The following is a 19,271-nucleotide window of genomic DNA, read 5'->3' as shown; positions in this document are numbered from 1 at the left end:
CGGTTTGTTTGCTTTAACAATCTGCTGTTTAAGCAAGACACACTGTAGATGTAAATTGTTTCAATAAGCTTTTATTTTGTTTATCCTTTGTAGGTAACTGAAGTGTTCCAAATACCCACTTTGTGTTTCTGGTAGACGCTTAATTTCTGTGTCTCCTTATTCTCCATGATATAAACACTGGCTTTAGTGCTGGCAGTAGTGTTTTTCCTGCCTAATTATTACAACCTTCAGTCTGCTTATTTGTTTTAGAACAGGTATGATGCATGCACAAAACGTATGCCTGGCTCTAGCTTTTGACTGAGCCAGAAGCCATTTTCTCTGAGGGTGAGATTGCCTACATGTGGAATGTGTCATCCTCCTTTCTCTGTTCTTATGAATCTTAGAGCACACTGCAAGGGAAAATCAATAGAAATATTTGAGAGGAATCCAGAGGCTTTGCCCAGTTCTCTAATATATTCTGCTACTGGTGGCAGTGTATTCAAAGGATTTACAGAGATGCTCTGAGCAGCTCTCTAAACCATGCTTGAGGCTTGTGTGCTTCCTGCATGTTGTCACTTCACCATTCTGTTTTCACAGTGCCCTTGCCTGATCTCCGAAAGCTGTAATTATTGGGTTGCTGAGCTTAAATACAAAAGCAGTCTGTGGTAAATAATTGCTTAACTGTGTAGAGAATTAATTCTGACCCCAGAAGAGTTTATGCGTGGGGCCACAGGATGTGTGGGTTAATAACTACATAATATACCTCTCAAAGGACATTACGTTCAGCGGAAAATAACTTACTGATGGTTTCTGGCCCCAAAACTATCTGGCTGTCAACCAGAGCCAGAGCCTTTTTGGCTCTGGCCCCAGTCTAGTGGAACTATCTTTCAAGTGAGACACAGGCCCTGTGGCATCTGTTGCAATTCCGCAGGGCCTGTAAGACAGATGTTCCGCCAGGCCTATAGTTGAAGGGTGTGACCGTCTCCATCTAGCTGGCCTCCCTCCTCCCCTTTCTGCACCTTATTTTTGAATTTGCCTGGTGTTTATTATTATTTTTCTGCAATTCAGAGAGTTATCTCGTATCCTTTCTCTTGCCCTCTGACTTCCCATTACTGTATGTTCTGGGAGCCATTAGGGTTTTTAGAATTATAGTAGTATTTAAGAATTTTAAATCGTAAATCTTGATTGTTGTGATAATTGTTGTAAGCCACCCTGGGGCCAACTTGAAGGTGTATAAAATTGCCTTTTCTGCCTCTTCCATCAAAGTAGAAGGGGCAAACTTGCTTCCCTCCCAAACTTCATGACTATTAATTCAGAGGGGTCCTGTGACCCAGGGGTACTCTTGGAACAGGCCAGGCACCTTACAGGAACTGATTAGTATAAGTGCCTGCAACTTCTTTTTGTGGTGCAGAATGAGTCAATGAGTCGAAGAATAGTTCTGAGTGGACAGTATTTTGATAAGCATTGAACATGGAAGACAGCTAGCCAAAAGAAAAAGTGCAGAGAGCAATTAAAAAACCAGGATTGCTAGCTTTTGCACTCTAAAATCAGAGTGTAATATTAAAAAAAACAAAACACCAGAGGTGCAATGTTGAATTAAGTTTCTTCTTTTATTATACAGGATTTTATATACAAAGTCCCCCTGCCCCCCATTTCCTTCCCTATCTCATTCTTATAGTCAGGACCTAAAACACTGCAGCTTTTCTCTCAAAGCCTAGAAAGCAGCTGTAGAATACTTTAGTACAATACAGCAGGCAAATTGTGCAGGAGGAACCAGAAACAAAAAACACGGAGGGGGAGAAAACACTTGACCTTTTTCCCCTCACTTCCCAGTAAAACAACCTAATACATGTAATGTTGTGCTTTGAGTGCCATGAGCCTTTCTTTGTGGTAATGCCCACAGAAAGGGAACTTTTCTGATTGGGATTTAAGTGTTCCACGGGAAATCCTTTAAAAGCAGTCGGGTGTCAGTCCCCTTTAGAACAGACCAATGTGATTCTGTGGTGCAGGCCTTTTCTTGCTGAGCAGTTGGCCCCCATATGGCTGTTGGCATCTGCCGGAGTTGAATCATAGGCCCAATAACCTTTGTGACTTGAAGTAATCTACCCGAGAGCGGATTGTGGATGGGAGAAAAGACAGGGATATTGCCAAATGCTGGTACTCTGCAGTATTGCTGTGTGTTGTGGATGAATTCATTGTCCAACATCTGCTTTTATTTTTCTTCAGTGGGGGGTGAGTGGGCTAAAAGCAGCTGAAAAATCAGAGTAAGGGTAGCTGGGAAGAAAGAATCTGATGGCTTCAGGCTTGTGGGCTTAAGCAAGGAGGAATAGAAATTTATTTTGGACTTGTCCTAGGCTACTGTTATGACAAACATGTGACCAACCCAGTGTGCTATCACAGCTTTGATTTATCATGTGAATGTGTGCATATGCCTGTCTTGTCCTCATTGGGCAAGCTATAGATGGTCTTAAGTTCATAAAGAGCAAGTCAGTGACTTGTGGAGCATTGGTGATGAAGTGATTGCTACAATCTCATCCCTTAGTCTGAAAAGCTGGCTTTACATTTGTCCTCTGTTGTAGCCTAACCTTATTCAGTGCTCAGCCTTGCTGCTGCTGCATAGATAGTTAGAGCCAGCGTGGTGTAGTGGTTAAGAGCAGGTGGATTCTAATCTGGAGAACCGGGTTTGATTCTTCACTCCTCCACCTGAGTGGCAGAGGCTCATCTGGTGAACCCGGTGTGTTTCTGCTCTCCTACATTCCTACTGGTTGACTTTGGGCTAGTCACAGTTCTTGGGAACTCTCTCAGCCCCACCTACCTCACAAAGTGTCTGTTATGGGGAGAGGAAGGGAAAGGAGCTTGTAAGCCACCTTGAGTCTCCTTACAGGAGAGAAAGGTGGTGTATAAATCCAAACTCTTCTTCTAGATCTACCACTTGCTGTTAGCCTGCTGTGATCTGTAGGAAACTGAATGAATAAAGAGGGTTTGTAAACATTCAGGAATAACCCATCAATGGCCATGTTCTCTGTCCATGATCTTGTATAGAAACCAACATGCTCCAAATGCTTGTGTATTCTTTCCCCCCAGTGATGGTGGTGCAGGTCTAAAGTTGCTTAGGAGGTGGCATCCCTAGTGGTGCTTACGATCTTAATAGCAAAAACAAATCATATGTAGTGATTTCTCTCTCTCGCCAGTGTCATGCCCCCATCTGTCTTGGGAACAAGACTCTTTAGACAGCCTGTATATTTCTTGCTTCACTTGGTGCTAGAAAAAACCCCAAGATCTTTGTCTGCCAATATAAAATCAATTCTAGTATTTGGCTGCTAAGAATCACGGAACAAGTGACGCTTGCTGGCAGCAGGGCTTTTCGTCTGTAGAACAAGGGTGGGTTGGGAGCAGTGGTGGGGTTCCACTGGGACAACTAGTTTGCTGAGTACTACAAAATGGCTCAGAGATATGGGTCCATATTTCTCCTTTTGGATGCCAGGTGGAGAAGATGACAGTCCAGCATGTTATGCTTGTCTGGATCAACATGCCAAGGCAGGACTTAAATCTCTTGCTGTCTCCCCGGGTTTTCCATGGCGGCTGTGCTGAATGGCATGCTAAAATGATGGGAGTGAAAGAAGGAGAGAGTAAATGAACGTGACTTGAGTAACTTGGACACACTCTAGGAGTCATGCAGTGGTTTCAGTCCCACCCAAGATCCATGTGAGAGTCTGCAAAGGAGGTCCAATCTTCCTAGCTTTCTACAAACAGCAGCCATTTCTGACTTCAGGAAAGTTCATTTCTGGGGTTATGGGACATACATGGTATAATCATCATGCAAAAGTCAGTAGGGGAAGGGGCGAAATCTCTGCCTCGTGTCCTGCCAGAGCCAGGAAGGAGTGATTTTACCCACTTTTCTGTATAGCCTCTTGACCCATGAGGCTATTCCTCTGCATGGGTCCTGGAACCTTAGGGTCAGAAACAGCTGCCGGCTGGAAGGGAAAGCCAAGACCATCAGTGCCTTCCAACAGGATCCATCCCTATGGTTGGAAAAGCATGTGATTAAGGTCTTCCAGCAAGCAAGAACTGGAAGTGTCAGATTATATCCACATCCTTCTTGTTTGCCTATTGTTCCTGACATTACAATCCTTGTATGGAAACAAAAATAAAATCTCACATTTTCCCAAAAAGAAAGAAGGTGGGGGGGGGGGATAAATTGTACAGACAAAAACTAGACATGCAATATTAAACATGTGCAAGATTTAATAACTCATTCGAGTGGTTATAAGCAGCCTCGTGACTATACCTGGTTACTGTAGGCTGGAGTCATCCACATCTGTATAATGGCTATTCTCCTAAAGTGGAAGGCGAGAAGGGAGAAAGAAGATTATTCAGCTCTCTTTTGGAATCATTAGGGCAAAATATCAGATGTCTAATGGAAGAAAGGAAGCGAGTTGGATTGTATGGCAATGTGAGTAGAAAGTGATGGATGTTTTCCCTCCTTCCCTTTATTACGAACTCCTACGGCATTGTGGGGGGTTAAGGTCAGAGGCCAACTGGTCCTTTAATTTACTGGGAAAGTTCCCAGTAGGTCGTAACCCTGAAAGGCATCTGATTGCCAGCAGGAAGCTGAGCCAAGGGGCTCCTGAGATGATGATATGACAGTAATGACAATGGATGAGGTCTGGTATGACCAAATGGTCCCCATGGGTCAGTTGGCTATGTATTGGCTTGGTGCTTGGCTCAGCTTGCTCTAGCATTGTTTCCACATCTCCATTCACTTGTGGAAAGGGGCAGCTGTGAGGAGAGGGAATCAGGCAAGTTCACTCCCACCTTTTATACCAGTTCTAGTGTTGATTTTGCTTGATTTCTCCTCACCACCTTTGCCCATGGGGATCTCTTGACTGCTGGCAGTGCCTTTTGTGTGTCACAGAGTCAAGTAGAATAAGATTGCCGTCTTTCAGGTGGGGCCTGGAGTGTTCCCAGAATTCTGGCCTCCATACTACTGAGATTCATTCATCTGGAGGAAATAGCAGCTTTGGAGGATGGACCCTATACTATCATATACTGGCTAAGCTCCCTTCCCTAAGCTCTGCTCTCCCCAGGCTCTGTCTCCAAATCTCCAGGAATATTACAGGCCAGGGTTGGCAACACTACATTGGTTGAGGAAGATGGGAAGCAATGAGTAAGCGCCTTCCACTTGTACAACCATGAGCAATTTTGGCTTTGAAACTGTGGCATCCAATCCAATACTGGCATCTGCGCAGGGATTCCTTATTGTCTTTTTCTAGCCTAGGGTTGGCAACCTCCAGGTGGTAGCTGGAGATCTCCTGAGATTACAACTGATCTCCAGGTGATATGATCCAAATGATAGAGGTAAGTCCGTCTGCAGAAAATGGTTGTCTTGGAAGGTGAACTCTCTGGTCCAACCTTCTGCTCCATCCAAGAGATCCAGAACTACAACTTCCTTGACAGGTGATTTCCAGCAAGGGGGATTCCCCCCCACTCCATAGTTGGTTCCATTGTCCAGCTATTCTTACTATCAGGAAGTCTCTCATAATACTCAGCTGAAACCTACCCTGCTACAAATTCAGTACATCTGGGAAAAAGCAAATTCCTTTCTCCAGAAGTTTGGAGCACTGTTAAAAGGGTACCAGTATGTTTTGTCTGCACTACTGGGAGAGGGTGTCTTGTCTGGGGCCTCTCACCAATTCGTCTTCACAGTCATCCTGCACCAGGCCTTCCTCTTCGCCCTCCTCCCTGTTTAGCAGCTCCTCCGTGTTAATTTCTGCCTCTGATGCTGTGTCTTCTTGGGAGAGCTCGCTTTTGTTTCCATCTGCTTTCTTTCTTACCTCTACAGGAGAAGGTGTAAAGCGGAGGTGTCAAACATGCAACCGTGGGACCAGATCTGGCCCCTTGAGGGGGCTAATCAGACCCATGAACCAGCGGAGGCAACCCACCTGCTCACTTCCCATCAGGAGCAAGGTTTTTTTGTTGCCTCAGCTGGCTTGTGGGCCTGATAAACCCCCTCAAGGTACCCACTGCAGGCTCACCAGTCCAGGCACCCCCTCCCACCATGCCATTCTGGGTCCAGCCGCCCACCTGGGGCTAACAAATGAGTTCAACCCCCCTGATGTAAAGTGTACAAAGACAAGAAATTCTCATCTGCCATCCTGTTCCATTTCAGGGTAGCTCACAAAATATTGGTCTGACTGTCCCTCATGGGATAGTCCTTTCCTGAACAGCAGTGGTGTAGGAGGTTAAGAGCTCGTGTATCTAATCTGGAGGAACCGGGTTTGATTCCCAGCTCTGCCGCCTGAGCTGTGGAGGCTTATCTGGGGAATTCAGATTAGCCTGTGCACTCCCAAACGCTCCAGCTGGGTGACCTTGGGCAAGTCACAGCTTCTCGGAGCTCTCTCAGCCCCACATACCTCACAGGGTGTTTGTTGTGAGGGGGGAAGGGCAAGGAGATTGTAAGCCCCTTTGAGTCTCCTGCAGGAGAGACTCAAATCCAAACTCTTCTTCTCCTAGGTGAAATAGAAACTGGTGTGGAGTGGAGATAGTGTGATTGCTTTAGCTTGTTTTGATTTTGGTCCTTGTGATTCTTGGCTTTAGCCTGTTTTTTGTATCTTTGGTTTTGATTTTTTCATTATAAAATGTAAACATTTCTCAGTGATCTGTGCCAATAAATCAACATTATCCATCTAAATGCCATACAAAAACCTATAAAACAAGCATACGAAAATACAACTCAAACTACAAATGCAACAATTCAAAGCAGAAATTTGTTGACACCCTACCTCCCAACAACTTTCCCTTGTTGTATGGATATGGTCTGTTTAGATTTTTTTTTTTTGCAGGTGGAAGCTTAAGGGGCATAAACCCCGCAGAATCGTTTTTGGTGAAAGACCATGAGTGATGGGGACCGGGCGGGGGTGGGGGGGGGTGGATGTTCCATTTTATTGAGTGTGTGTATGGTGGAGGGGGGGGGGGATTGGAACAGCCAGCAAGGCCAAGCTTGCAACCCTCCATAATTCTTGGAGGTGTTTAAGATGAACTCAGGAAGAGTGGGATGTCTCAGCACATTTTAATTGGCTATTTAATTCCATTCTGCTGCTCAATTATAGGCAAGCTACCATCAGAATTTTTTTAAAATCTGAAAGCCAGAGACTTCAATGAGTGACGTCTGGCAAATCTTGCCCCATGCTGGTGTCCTTTCAAGGACAAACAAAAAGAAACTGTATGGCAGCCTTGGTGGGGCTTTGCCTTTTTTAAAAATGGAAAGCCTGGAGTCTTTTGAAACTACAGGTTTCAAACCAGGGTCATCCATTTAATGTCTGTTACAAAATTTTCCCCATAAATGCTTGTGAAGAAAAGTGCCTCATCCTCTAGATCCGTGGTGGGCAACTATGGCCCTCCAGATGTTATGGACTACAATTCCCATCAGCCCCTGCCAGCATGGCCAATTGTCCATGCTGGCAGGGGCTGATGGAAATTGTAGTCCATAACATCTGGAGTGCCAAAGGTTGCTTGAGAAACACAGAGCTCAACATTAAGCAAGACTAGCTGTAGTTAGGTACTTGACACTAAGCAGCATTATGTGTTCACTTGCAAAATTTCTTGGCCTCATTGATGGGATGCCTGTAATGAGCCAACTGACCTGTAGATGCTTTCTGTTGTTCAGCAATCTGTTCCAATCTTCCCAGAAGAGCATCAATGTTAGATTTGATCTGTGTCAGCTCTGTTTTGATTGTCTGTAGTTCGTTGCATTTCACTTGGAAGAGAGAGAAGTTAAAAGTCAACCTTACTCTTTGTTACTAGTTGGCAAATGAGTGATTTCCTTGAGTAGCGATTTATAGTGCAGAGTTACTACAGCCTGAAACCCTTGATAGATTTACTCTTGATAGACTGGAGTAACCATGCATTAGATTACACTGTTAAGTCATATCCCTTGCATGCCTGTTAGTAGCGGTATAAAACTGTTGGAGTCAATACTGGATCTCTCTGACTTTCACAGAAGTGGAAATGTTATGGCAGGTAGAGTTCTTCCCATCCCCATAGACTATAGATGCAAATGCTCAAATTCTCATAGCCAGCTAATTTGAGGCATGCATGCATGTATGGTCTAGCCCTGACCTCTGATTTGGTTAGTATTTGGATGGGAGACCACCAAGAAAATCCAGGGCTGTGACACAGAGGCAGGCTTGGCAAACCACCTCTGAAAGTCTCTTGCCTTTAAAACCCCATAGAGTTTCCATAAGCTGTGGCCATTTTGTCTGACACTCTGAGTCAGATCTCGTACGTAAGCAACATAGGTAACTGATGGTGCAATTGCTTGACCTGCAGCTGTACGGGTGTGGCTTCCCCTCCCATTTGTCAGCATACCAGTACCTTCACAGGTAGACATGCCCTAGTATGTGAGCCACAAGGGTTACCTACCACAGTCTAGTTCACATCTTCAGAAGAGGCAACTGTCAGCGGAATCCTATGCAAAATTAATCAAGTCTAAGACTATTGGAATGAATGGCCTTAGACTGGAATAACTCTCCATAAGGATTGCACTGTTAGTTGAAGTCTGCTACAGAGAGAGGTTGCAATCTTAGGCCATTTCTGCACGGCCCATTAATGACGGCCTGGGGGTGCCAAAAAAGGCGCCCCCAGACCGCCGTTCGCACAGGCGCCGCTGCTGCAACGCAGCAGCGGCGACCTGAATGCGCTTCCCTCCCCCCAGGGCGGCGTATTAAGCGGCGCTGTTTCTAAACAAACAACCCTTTAAAGGGTTGTTGTTAGAGGAAAGCGTCTTCCCTGGCGGCGCTGTGTAAGTAATCGCGAAGGCTGGAAGACGCTGTCTCATCTGCCGCGCTTACCACGGGCCGCTTCGTCGCCTGCGTGAAGCGTTCAGCCCCGCTAATACTGTCCCCTCCCACTTCCAGGGGTGCGGAGGCATGCAAAGCGCAGAAGGCGACTCGCGCAGGCTTAATGCAGGAGGATTAACCGCGGAGTGGGGCGGGCACATGAGGCGGCTCCATCGCGGAGGCCGCCTGCCGCCTGTCAGGCCTCCCGCTTCAGCTTCAAGCTCGCGACGCGCGTGCGAAAGAGGCTCCCGCCCCCACGCCGGCAGAACTCCTGCCGGCTTGGGGGCGCCTCCTGGCCATGCAGAAACGGCCTTACAGAGCTTGCAATCTTACTAAAAACCGGTTAAAATATCATAAAGGATGATTTCACATTGAATTAGAGCAGCTTCACGTTTGCTACGTGTAATTGCTGCCACAAACCTGTAAGTGGTACATGACACATACGAGTTATTTCTCTGAGAATTCTGATTGATCTTGGCCCTAGATGTGCATATATGGACATTTAAAGGTAAGCACACATATAAACATGTTCGCATTTCAGTATTTTTAAAATAGCAAACACATAGTATTGTTGAAGGCTTTCACGGCCAGATTCACATGGTTCTGGTTGGTTTTCTGGGCTGTGTGGTTGTGGTCTGGTGGATCCACGACCACACAGCCCGGAAAACCCACCAGAAACACATAGTGTTTTTCATAGTAAACAGATAGCACATTGGTGTGCATAAAGAAAACATGTTTGCATTCTATGTGTATTGTACTGTTATGGTCTATTTAGGGACCCCAAAGGCAACCTGAAGGTTTGCTAACATTCTGAAATCTGTCAATTATGGTGTCTGTGTCACAATTATAAAATTAGCTCCCAGGGAGATCTGTCTGTACCCTTCTGTCCATGTCTTCTGTCATCCGATGAAGATTTTTCTGTTTTGCAGAGTTCTTCAGCTGATTTTCATTTTACCCTTTATGTGTCTGTTTTGACTTTAATCGTTTAATACGTGTGTTTGTGTTTAAATGTGTTGATTGTTCACAGCCTTGGGGATCCTAAATTTGGTGAAAAGATGGTTTAAAAATATTTAAAATAAACGTAGGCACTTACATTTTAATTTGGCTGAACTGTGTGCAATGGCAGCAGATCGCGAAAAGAGCTTGACTGGCAGGGTTGCCTTTACACGCCTTACTAAAGGAATTGTCACTCGTGGACGCTTCACAGGAACCACTCTAGGAACAGGTGAGACCCGTCCTCGATATTCAAACAGTCTACATGTCAAAACAGGTTACAGTAGAAAGAACCACCTTAGAAGAGTTTGAGACATAATTCACGAATGACCTCTAGGAGGAGCTAGTGTTCCATGGTACCTAACAACGCCTACTAACTTCAATAGTGAAAACCACCGGGGGTGACATTTGATCATGAAAGTTTCGGAAGACAAACCATTACTCTGTGAGATAATGCTGTTAAACTCACGTGGAGGACTTTTACTTAGCAAATCATTCTCTCTATAGCCTGTAAGGCTGTGACTTTTAATACATTTTTAGAACACTCACCTTAATGTTTCCACTGTTAGAATTATCTGAGGAAGTTCTGAAGATGCCTAGGCCAATGTAAAAGGGGAATTCTTTTGGTTTTCTACCCCATAATTCCTTCAACTCCTGGGTTCCTGATCTCCATTTGGAGTCAATTAATATTGTGAACTGGTGTGTGTGTGTGTGTGTGTGTGTTTGTGTGTGTGTGTGGAGGAATCCAGCAAGATAATATTGCGCTGGTGTGGCTTTGAGATGCAGAACAAGGCAGACACCGCAGTATTTATGGAGTTACGTTCAAAAAAGGAAAAGCAATTGCTCAACCTCTGTTTCCTTGTTGCCAAGGGGGGACCCTTTTCAGCGATAATGACCACCAGCTTTAAGAAGAGTTGGATTTATATCCCCCCTTTCTCTCCTGCAAGGAGGCTCAAAGGGGCTTACAAACTTCTTTCCCTTCCCCCCTTAAAACAAACACTCTGTGAGGTAGGTGGGGCTGAGAGAGGAAGAACTGTGACTAGCCCAATGTCACCCAGCTGGCATGTGTGGGAGTGTACACAGGCTAATCTGAACTCCCCAGATAAGCCTCCACAGCTCAGCTGACAGTGTGGGGAATCAAACCTGGTTCCTCCAGATTAGAGTACACCTGCTCTTAACCACTACGCCACTGATGTTCTTTAGCAAAGCTTAAAAGATCTGAAGGACTAGAGTCTACAGGGACCCACTGGAAACCTGTCAGACTGTGGGAGACTAGAAATACCTTTCTGAAAAAAGGTATAAAGGAGGATAGCAAAAAAGAAACAAAAAATTAAACAGCCAGTGTGAAAAGCACTACAATCTTGAACCAGGACATAATTTTTTTAAAAAAATATATATTCCCATTTTTGTCCAAAGCATTTCAGGACCTAAAGTGGGTAGCAACAATGTTAAAATAAAAAAAAACCCAGTTGGATAAAAATTAAAAGAGCAAACAAAATATATTAAAACCGTAATAAAAACCCAATTCTGTCACAGGTTGGCACAGGAGGAGGCAATGGGTTTTCTCCACTGGGCCAGAAAAATACCTTGGGCCAATCTTGGCTGGTTGGAGTCTCTTTTCTCTGCAAGGACTCACCCTCAGTTATCTGTGCTTTGGTAAGGATACTATTATTTATATGGAGATACTGCAGTGATTGAAGAATGTGGCGTGCATCACTCTGACTATGGCTCAAGTGTGTAGGATGCCAACATACTTCCAGGCCTAATTCAGTGTGGACTTCACAGTCTGAAGGATTTCAGGAACTCTCCTTTTGTATGTTCTTCCCTCCTACCTTGTAGCTGCAAAAAAGTGCTATTCCATCTTTTAACAAACATATTTAGAGAAGTGAGGACCTTTTCTGTGGTGGCATCCACACTTTGGCCCCTTTCACACATGCAGAATAATTAACTTTCAATCCACTTTCAGTGCACTTTGCAGCTGGATTTTACTGTGCGGAACAGCAAAATCCACTTGCAAACAATGTGCGGAAGGGGCCTCTGAAACCTGCTTCCAGTAGAAGTATGTTTAGTCATCGCACTTTGTTAGCATTTTGCCAGAAGGCTTCATTGATTGAAATGGAATCCAATTCACTCATGAAAAATTTAATCAAATGAGTTTTTGGGTAAACATTAAGAAAAACACTAGGAAGAACTTCCTGACAGAGCAGTTACTCTAGTGGAACAGGTTTCTGTGGGACGTAGTGGGCTTTCCTTCTTTGGAGGATTTTAAGCAGAAGTTAGACGACCATCTGACGGCAATGCTGATTCTGTGAATTTGGGCAGATTGTGAGAGGGATGGCAGGGTGGAATGAGTCAGTACTCAGCTCTCGTGGCCTTTCTAACATGCCAATCACCACTTTGGAGTCAGGAAGGTTTTTTTGGCTTCCTCTAGGCATAGAGTAGGGGTCACTGGAAGAGAAGTAGTTGTGAATTTCCTGCATTATGCAGAGGGTTGGACTGGATGACCTTTGAGGACACTTCCAGCTTTGTAAATGGTCATAAAGAAAGGGGTTAGGCAGTTCTTCCCCTGAATTTCTCCACTCAATATGACAGCCTCCCTTGGCTATTTTTCATTACACTGAGCAGAACTATTGCATACATGGCTTGTATAACACCTAGTTTGATCCTTGGTTGGCAGCAAATGCAGTACGGAACTATGAAAAGAAATGAATGAACTAATGATACTAGGGGAAGTGATCAGGATTTCCTGGGAAATGGAATTTAAGCCAGTAGGATTTCAGCTCCACAAAAGAGATAGAATTAGAAATATCTTGCTGCCTTATTTCCTGATATACACATCTGCTATGCATATCAGGTAGAAATTCTTTAGAAGAAGTTTTATCACTGGATTTGCATGGTTAATAAAGCTACACGGGTTGAATTTGAAAGCTATGTGCAGCTGTTAAAGAACAGGACCTGATTTGGAAAAGTAACCTTCCTATCTTCCAATGATGCGACTGGCCTCCATGCGGGCCAGAGTCTTTATAGCTCTGGCCCCGGCCTGACGGAACACTCTCCCTCCAGCTGTCCAGGCCCTGCAGGATCTTGATGATTTCAGCAGGGCCTGTATGACTGAGTTGTTCCACCGGGCCTTTGGAGAGACCAGCCGCTGAGTGTAGTGCCCCCTTTCTGCTTTTTGTTCTGCTCCTTTTACATCTGGGTACCCCGCATATTGATGGGACCCGCCGTTCCCCTCTTTTGGGGAGAGTTTAAATATGGGTTTTACTGGACGCCTTTTATTGTACTAACCGCTGTTTTAATAGGATTTTAGTAATTATTTTTAAATTGACGGAGCCTATGTAATTTGTAATTATGCATATGTGAATGGTTTTGCTCCCTTGTTTATTATTGTGATAGAATGTTATGTTGTACACCGCCCAGAGTCCCTTGGGGATAGGGCGGTATAGAAAACTAATAAATAAATAAATAAAATAAATATCTGATTCTAAACCAAAGACCTTACTACCTTACTTAAAACTGGAATTGAAATGAATTTTGAGGGTGGGAAAATTTTTTAAGCAAATGATTTTTCAGCAAAAGTTTGAACTAGGGTGAGCAACAAAAAGAAATCCATATTTTTTGGGGTCAGGTTTATTAGACCCAGAAATTTTTGAACCCCATCTCCCAACTCTCCCAACAGTACATGCTGGCTTTTTAAAAAAAATTCTGAAAATTTATAGCATTTTTCAGAATCCAATTTTTCAGTTCCCTTTTATTGCCACATTTTTTGAATGACCTTTCCCTCAAAAAACCCAACATGGTATTTTTCAGGGGGAGGAAGGCAATGATAAAGGGAGACACAAGATCCTTGTATAAAGAACAACCATCCTTATAGAGCAAATCACTGGAACCAACCTTTTATTTAGATAAAACTGCATGAAAATTACATATTGATGGACAGTATTTAACTTTACTGTCTTAACATTCTTGAAGAAAACTGAAGATTTAATATTGTATGCAGTATCTTAAAATGTTAAATTTTGGTGTCAAGTACTGAAACTCTTGAAATGCAAATTTTAATTTTTCAAAGGTGGTCGAATTTCCGCAGACGTTTGGTTCAGCATTTTCTAAAAGAAGAAGAATATATATAAAATGGCCATTAACATTTAGCTGTTACTGCTTCTTCATATGTTAAGAAAGGATTGCTTCTGGCAACTATTTCATCTCTCCTGGTGCTCCTCTTCAAAGGCAATATGAAGTATTGTTATTTCTGAAGAGGCATGCACGGATTTGGATTTTAATCATCTCATCCACTCACCTGTCATAGAAATCATCTCTGTAGTAGTCGTAATCAAAGTCATAGCCACTGCAAACCAAACAGAAGAAGCTGATCAGGACTATAATAACTTTTCCAGCTATGTGTTTGTGGTGGTCTTATTCAATAACAGAATTCAGTCTTGTGGATTTGTGTGTGTGTGTGTATTTGGGGGAGGGTACTATCAATCATATTTTTATCTTGCCTTTCCCCAAGGGTGGTTCTTGCTTCATTTTTGCTTTCACAATATCCCTATATTTTGGACTGACAGAAAGTGATTGGCTGACAATCACTCTATCTGCTGAGGAGGAAGTTGAACCTGAGACCTTCTGGTCAAGGTCCAGCCTTTTTACCCCGATCCCACACTGGATTTTGAGTAGAGACATTTTGTACCAGGGTCTGAATTCTGCCACTAACTGTCGAGACAACAATTCCTGGAAAGGAAATTAAGTAATCAGTTAGCTTTGAAGTACACTGACTGCTTCCTTGCCATGGATTTGCAGACTTTTCCCCTGCTCAGTTCCCTACTGTGTTATGTCCACACAACAGAGAAAAAGCCTGTACCAGACATTATTGTGTGCTGAACTGTCAAAGAATCAACAGACAAGCAGATGCCATTCCCGAGGCACACCGAAAAATGTTCTTAGCTAAAGCAGAAGGGAGGGAACAGAGGTGTTCAGGACACACTAGACTGGCTCAGGGATGATTTTGTTGTGACCACAGTGGCAGTAACTAAGTTGATGACTCCTCATTCCCATTTCTCCTCTGAGACCGATATTTGATACACTGTAATGAAAGTATAATAGAGAAAATCTTTACTGAAGAGAATATCAGGAAGAGTCCAGCTGCCAAATAATAGAAAGGGAATGCTTTGACATTTCCTATTGAAAACTAGGTATAGCAACACACCCATTTGAAAGGTCAGCTTGGAGTGAAATTTTTAATTTTGACTTGACATTTTTGAGTTTGCAATGACATTGAAGCAACATTTCAGGACAATAACAAAACCTCCCGAGATTGAAAGCTCAGTCCTCATGTGCTCTAGAGATGCAAAATCTCTAGATAGGTATTTTTTTATACCTGGAAACTTGATTTCAATGTTCAGTCATGTAAATACCTACCATAAGGACTGATAAACGTGTGCTGGAATTGCACATGACGTGGCAGATTTTTAAAAAATATATTAAAAAGTAAAAAGGGCCATTTCGACACAGATCATTTTGACACAGGTATGCTACAATTGGGAGCAGTGACATAGGTATAGATTTTTTATGAGGGGTTTGGGGGTGAAGCCATGCCCCCACCCACCCCTGGGGGTGTGACCACACCTCCCCAAGCCACACCCCTGACCTCAGAGCTTATAAAAGCAGCTCTCTGAGGCCAGAGATGGCAGACTCCCCTGCCCTGCCCCCCCACCAGGCAGAGGGGTAGCTAGGGAAAATGAAGCCCGATGCAAAACCTGCGGTTTGCGCCCCACCCCCATGGGCGGCTGCTGTGATGCTGAAATCCCCCCCCAAACAACATCACTTTCAATGGTGTTTAAAATAGGCAGCCCAGATTCTCCTCTTAAATCCATCTTAAAGGGAGAATCTGGGGTCCCCAGTTAAAACAACATTGAAAGTGATGCTGTTTTGGGGTGGATTATCCCCCACCCTGAAACAGCATCACTTTCAATGTTTAATCCAGGGAACTCAGATTCTCCCTTTAAATCTATGCCGAAGAGGTTGGATTCAAAAGCAGAATCTGAGGAAATTTAGGGGGTGCCTGGTGTCAGGGGTCAATTGTTAAGCTAGCAGCACCAAACTCTCAGGGTATCTTTAGGAGACTCTTCTGATGATACCACCCAGGTTTGGTGAAGTTTGGTTCAGGGGGTCCAAAGTTATGGACCTTCAAAGGAGTAGCCCGCATCTTCTACCCTGTTTCCCCGAATATAAGACATCCCCGGAAAATAAGACGTAGTAGAGGTTTTGCTGAAGTGCGAAATATAAGTCATCCCCCAAAAGTAAGGCATAGCAAAGTTTTTGTTTGGAAGCATGTCCGACGAATAGAACACAGAAAAATAAGACATCCCCTGAAAATAAGACATAGCACATCTTTGGGAGCAAAAATTAATATAAGACACTGTCTTATTTTCAGGGAAACACGGTATTAGCTCCCATTGAAAACAATGGGAGATGGGGCACCCCTTTTGGGAATCCATAACTTTGGACCCCCTGAGGCAACCTTCACCAAACCTGGGTGGTGTCAGCAGGAGACTAGCCTGGTGATACCACCTTCATATAGTGAAGTTTGGTTCAGGGGATCCAAAGATATGGACCTTCAAAAGGGTAGCCCCATCTACTATTAGCGCCCATTGGAAACAATGAGGGATGGGGCACCCCTTTGGGGGTCCATAACTTTGTACCCCCTGAATTAAACTTTATCAAACTTGGCTGGTATCATTAGGAGTGTCACCTGATGATAGCCTGAAATTTTGGTCCCACTAACCTTAAAATGCGCCCCCTGCAGGCCAAAAACCGAAAAAAACACTTTAAAATACAAAAAACCCAGAAATGGGGGGCGGAGGTTCAGACATGCAATTGGGGGGGTTTGAACTCGAGAACCCCCCCTTACCTACGTCCTTGATCGGGAGGTGTGTGTTTCCCCCCTTGCTTCTCCACAGCAGTATGATGCACCTCTCAGGCTTTCCCCATCTTTTCCTCAAACTTTCTCAACCCTGCTTTTCTCTGAAAGTTTTGGAAAGATGCAGCAAAGCCAGGATGGCTGTTGAGTGATTGAGAAAGTTAAGATTTTCCCAGTTCCACCAACACAGCAGTCATTTCCCTCAAAGTAGCTATTTCCTTCTCCTGTCACCGAGGTCACCTTTTAATTTTTTAAAAATGGGCACCTCAATATTATTATAGTAATATGACATTATAACGATATATATTGTTATTGAATTTTATTGATACATTAGGGTTTCCACATTCCCAGCCCTTTTCATTGTGGAGACATGAAAGGAAAGGCATATTTTCACAAGTAAGGGGTAAACAAAGAAAACTGAGAATTCAGAGAACCTCAGTTCTCATATCATACTTTTTATAATTGCCTAATATCATGACAATGAACTCTCAGCCAATGGGTGCACAGGAGAGTCCCTGTGCACCTAATGGCTGAAGGTACATGGTTGCATTCAAAATGGCCCAGCGGAAAGTGGCCTCCCACCCACCTTCCCATTCCCCCTCCACCAGGCCATCGTGGCCAGCAGAGTAGGGACGTCTTGGCACCTGCTGCTCCGGGAAGCATTGTGTGGTGAGGGGGGAGGGCTGCTACCACTCCAGCAAAGCCCATTGCAGGGGGACATGTTTCCTCCCCCACCCTTTGCTATGGCCCATTGGATCTCCCCCGCAATGGAGATGCATCCCATACTGGTAGTTGTTATAATAACTTATAGTTGCTGATTTAAAACAACAACAGCAACTGAAAATATCCCTGGTGGTGATGGTGGAGTCTGGCTGGTCCCCTGTCCTTAGGCAAGGAAACTATGAGGAAATCTGCCATGTGTAACAGCAAAAATGTGGCACTATCTTTGCTGTTGTGCTGCATAGCCAGCCACAGCAGCAACAAAGTTGTCCCTGTATGAAAAACTGCATGGTTTAGAACTGGAGCATAACTCTATCAGCCTTCATTCCATAACATTTTTGAATAAAATAAAACATATTGAAGTCTTTTGCGGGAGACAGCTGTGCAAACTTCATCCCCAAAATGCTTTTTACAGTGTCCTCAAGATGTTATATTTCTGCTGTGTGGAAAAGGCCACTTTTATAATGGTGAAAATAGAGTTAATAACCATTTAAGAACAAGCCTAAATAGAATACTAAATGAGCTGCTGCCACTCCCTGACCTTCCACATCTGCAGTGAGGAATAAGAATAACAAACTGAATCAAAGTATGAGCTTCAACATGTGAGGGAAATTTGGCTTATCTCATTATATAGATATAATCAAGGATTATATCTATATACCCCTTTAGAAGCAGTAACCTATGGCTGTGAGAATGATACCTCAGTCTTTCATATTTACGATCTGGTTTCATCAGGTACAATCTGAATCCATCAGGTACAGAATCCCTTTAAAGGAAGGCTAGAATGCTGGGGAAGCCAACAATCTAAAAAACTTGCAGTCAGTAGAACTAAGGGACTTTTGCCTTATTAGAATTGCACAACAAGGGGGTGAAATGCCATGAGGAAAGTGGCATAAAACTTTGAGCTACCAATTAAATGCTAATGTTTGGAATTATATATAAACAAGTGGGTATTTTCTCCTCTGTTAGCCTTTATAGAAAACCGTTCTAAAATGTTACAGCAATAGCATTCGACTCTGTGGAAAATAGCTAAAATTTACCATAAAATGGAATGTAATTGTTGGTATTACTCAAATGAAAGGCAGATTACTACCATACATGGTGCTTTTGTGATAGGGCACAGTCTTTTTGGAGGATGATTAAGGAAAACAAATCTGAAATGTTAGGAAATGATCTCTCTTTTAAAGCTTCTGAGCTGTGTAAAAATGAATGCTTTTCCTACAAAGACGGGGCATTAAATAATAACAGTGGTAAAACTTTCCATTATGTTGGAAGTCTTTGAACCAAATAAAAAAGAATGGTTACTGAAAACTTGAGACATACTTGAACAGAGGAAAAGCACTGGCTTATCTTGTTATCCTGCATTGAGAGAGAATTCGTTAGGTGAATTAATCGTTCAGCATTGTAATTTATGCTGAAGCAATTGTGTATAACATATTAACGTATTTTAAACTTTTATTTCTATAGTTTTCTGGAAGAAAAAAAAAAGACCACTACCCCAGGGCCACTCAATGAAGTGGATGAGCAGTAGATCTAGAATAGGCACAAGGAATTGCTTCAAATAATGTGTCATTCAGTGATGGCCACAAACAGATTTTTTTTTAAAAAAAGATCAGACATCATTCATAGAGTCCATCAGTGGCTATTAAAAATAATAACATAAAATAAAACAAAATAAATACAACTCAAAGACAAAATACAATTACACAGAGAGAAACAGAAATAAAATAAACTTTTTGCTAGCCTCAGAAATTTAACACTACCCCGTTTCCCCGAATATAAGACATCCCTGGAAAATAAGACGTAGTAGAGGTTTTGCTGAAGTG

General features: G+C 43.3%; 1 protein-coding gene across 1 annotated transcript in view; it reads right to left on the bottom strand.

The window, feature by feature from the left end:
* Nucleotides 1-2,802: 2,802 nt before the first annotated feature.
* Nucleotides 2,803-19,271, bottom strand: part of RALY (RALY heterogeneous nuclear ribonucleoprotein) — a 288,082-nt gene continuing 271,613 nt past the window's right edge. The window contains exons 5-10 of the mRNA XM_048496649.1: nt 14,107-14,154; nt 9,910-10,070; nt 7,622-7,735; nt 5,670-5,815; nt 4,268-4,316; nt 2,803-3,578 (exon numbers count right to left, since the gene is read on the bottom strand). Of these exons, the coding sequence (XP_048352606.1) occupies nt 4,272-4,316; nt 5,670-5,815; nt 7,622-7,735; nt 9,910-10,070; nt 14,107-14,154 (514 nt within the window). The 3' untranslated portion in view covers nt 2,803-3,578; nt 4,268-4,271. The remainder of the gene's footprint in view (nt 3,579-4,267; nt 4,317-5,669; nt 5,816-7,621; nt 7,736-9,909; nt 10,071-14,106; nt 14,155-19,271) is intronic.

Source organism: Sphaerodactylus townsendi, linkage group LG05 (genome assembly GCF_021028975.2).
Source record: "Sphaerodactylus townsendi isolate TG3544 linkage group LG05, MPM_Stown_v2.3, whole genome shotgun sequence".
NCBI lineage: Eukaryota > Metazoa > Chordata > Lepidosauria > Squamata > Sphaerodactylidae > Sphaerodactylus > Sphaerodactylus townsendi.
Note: the sequence above shows the minus strand (reverse complement) of the source record. Positions and strands in the feature narration are given on the sequence as shown.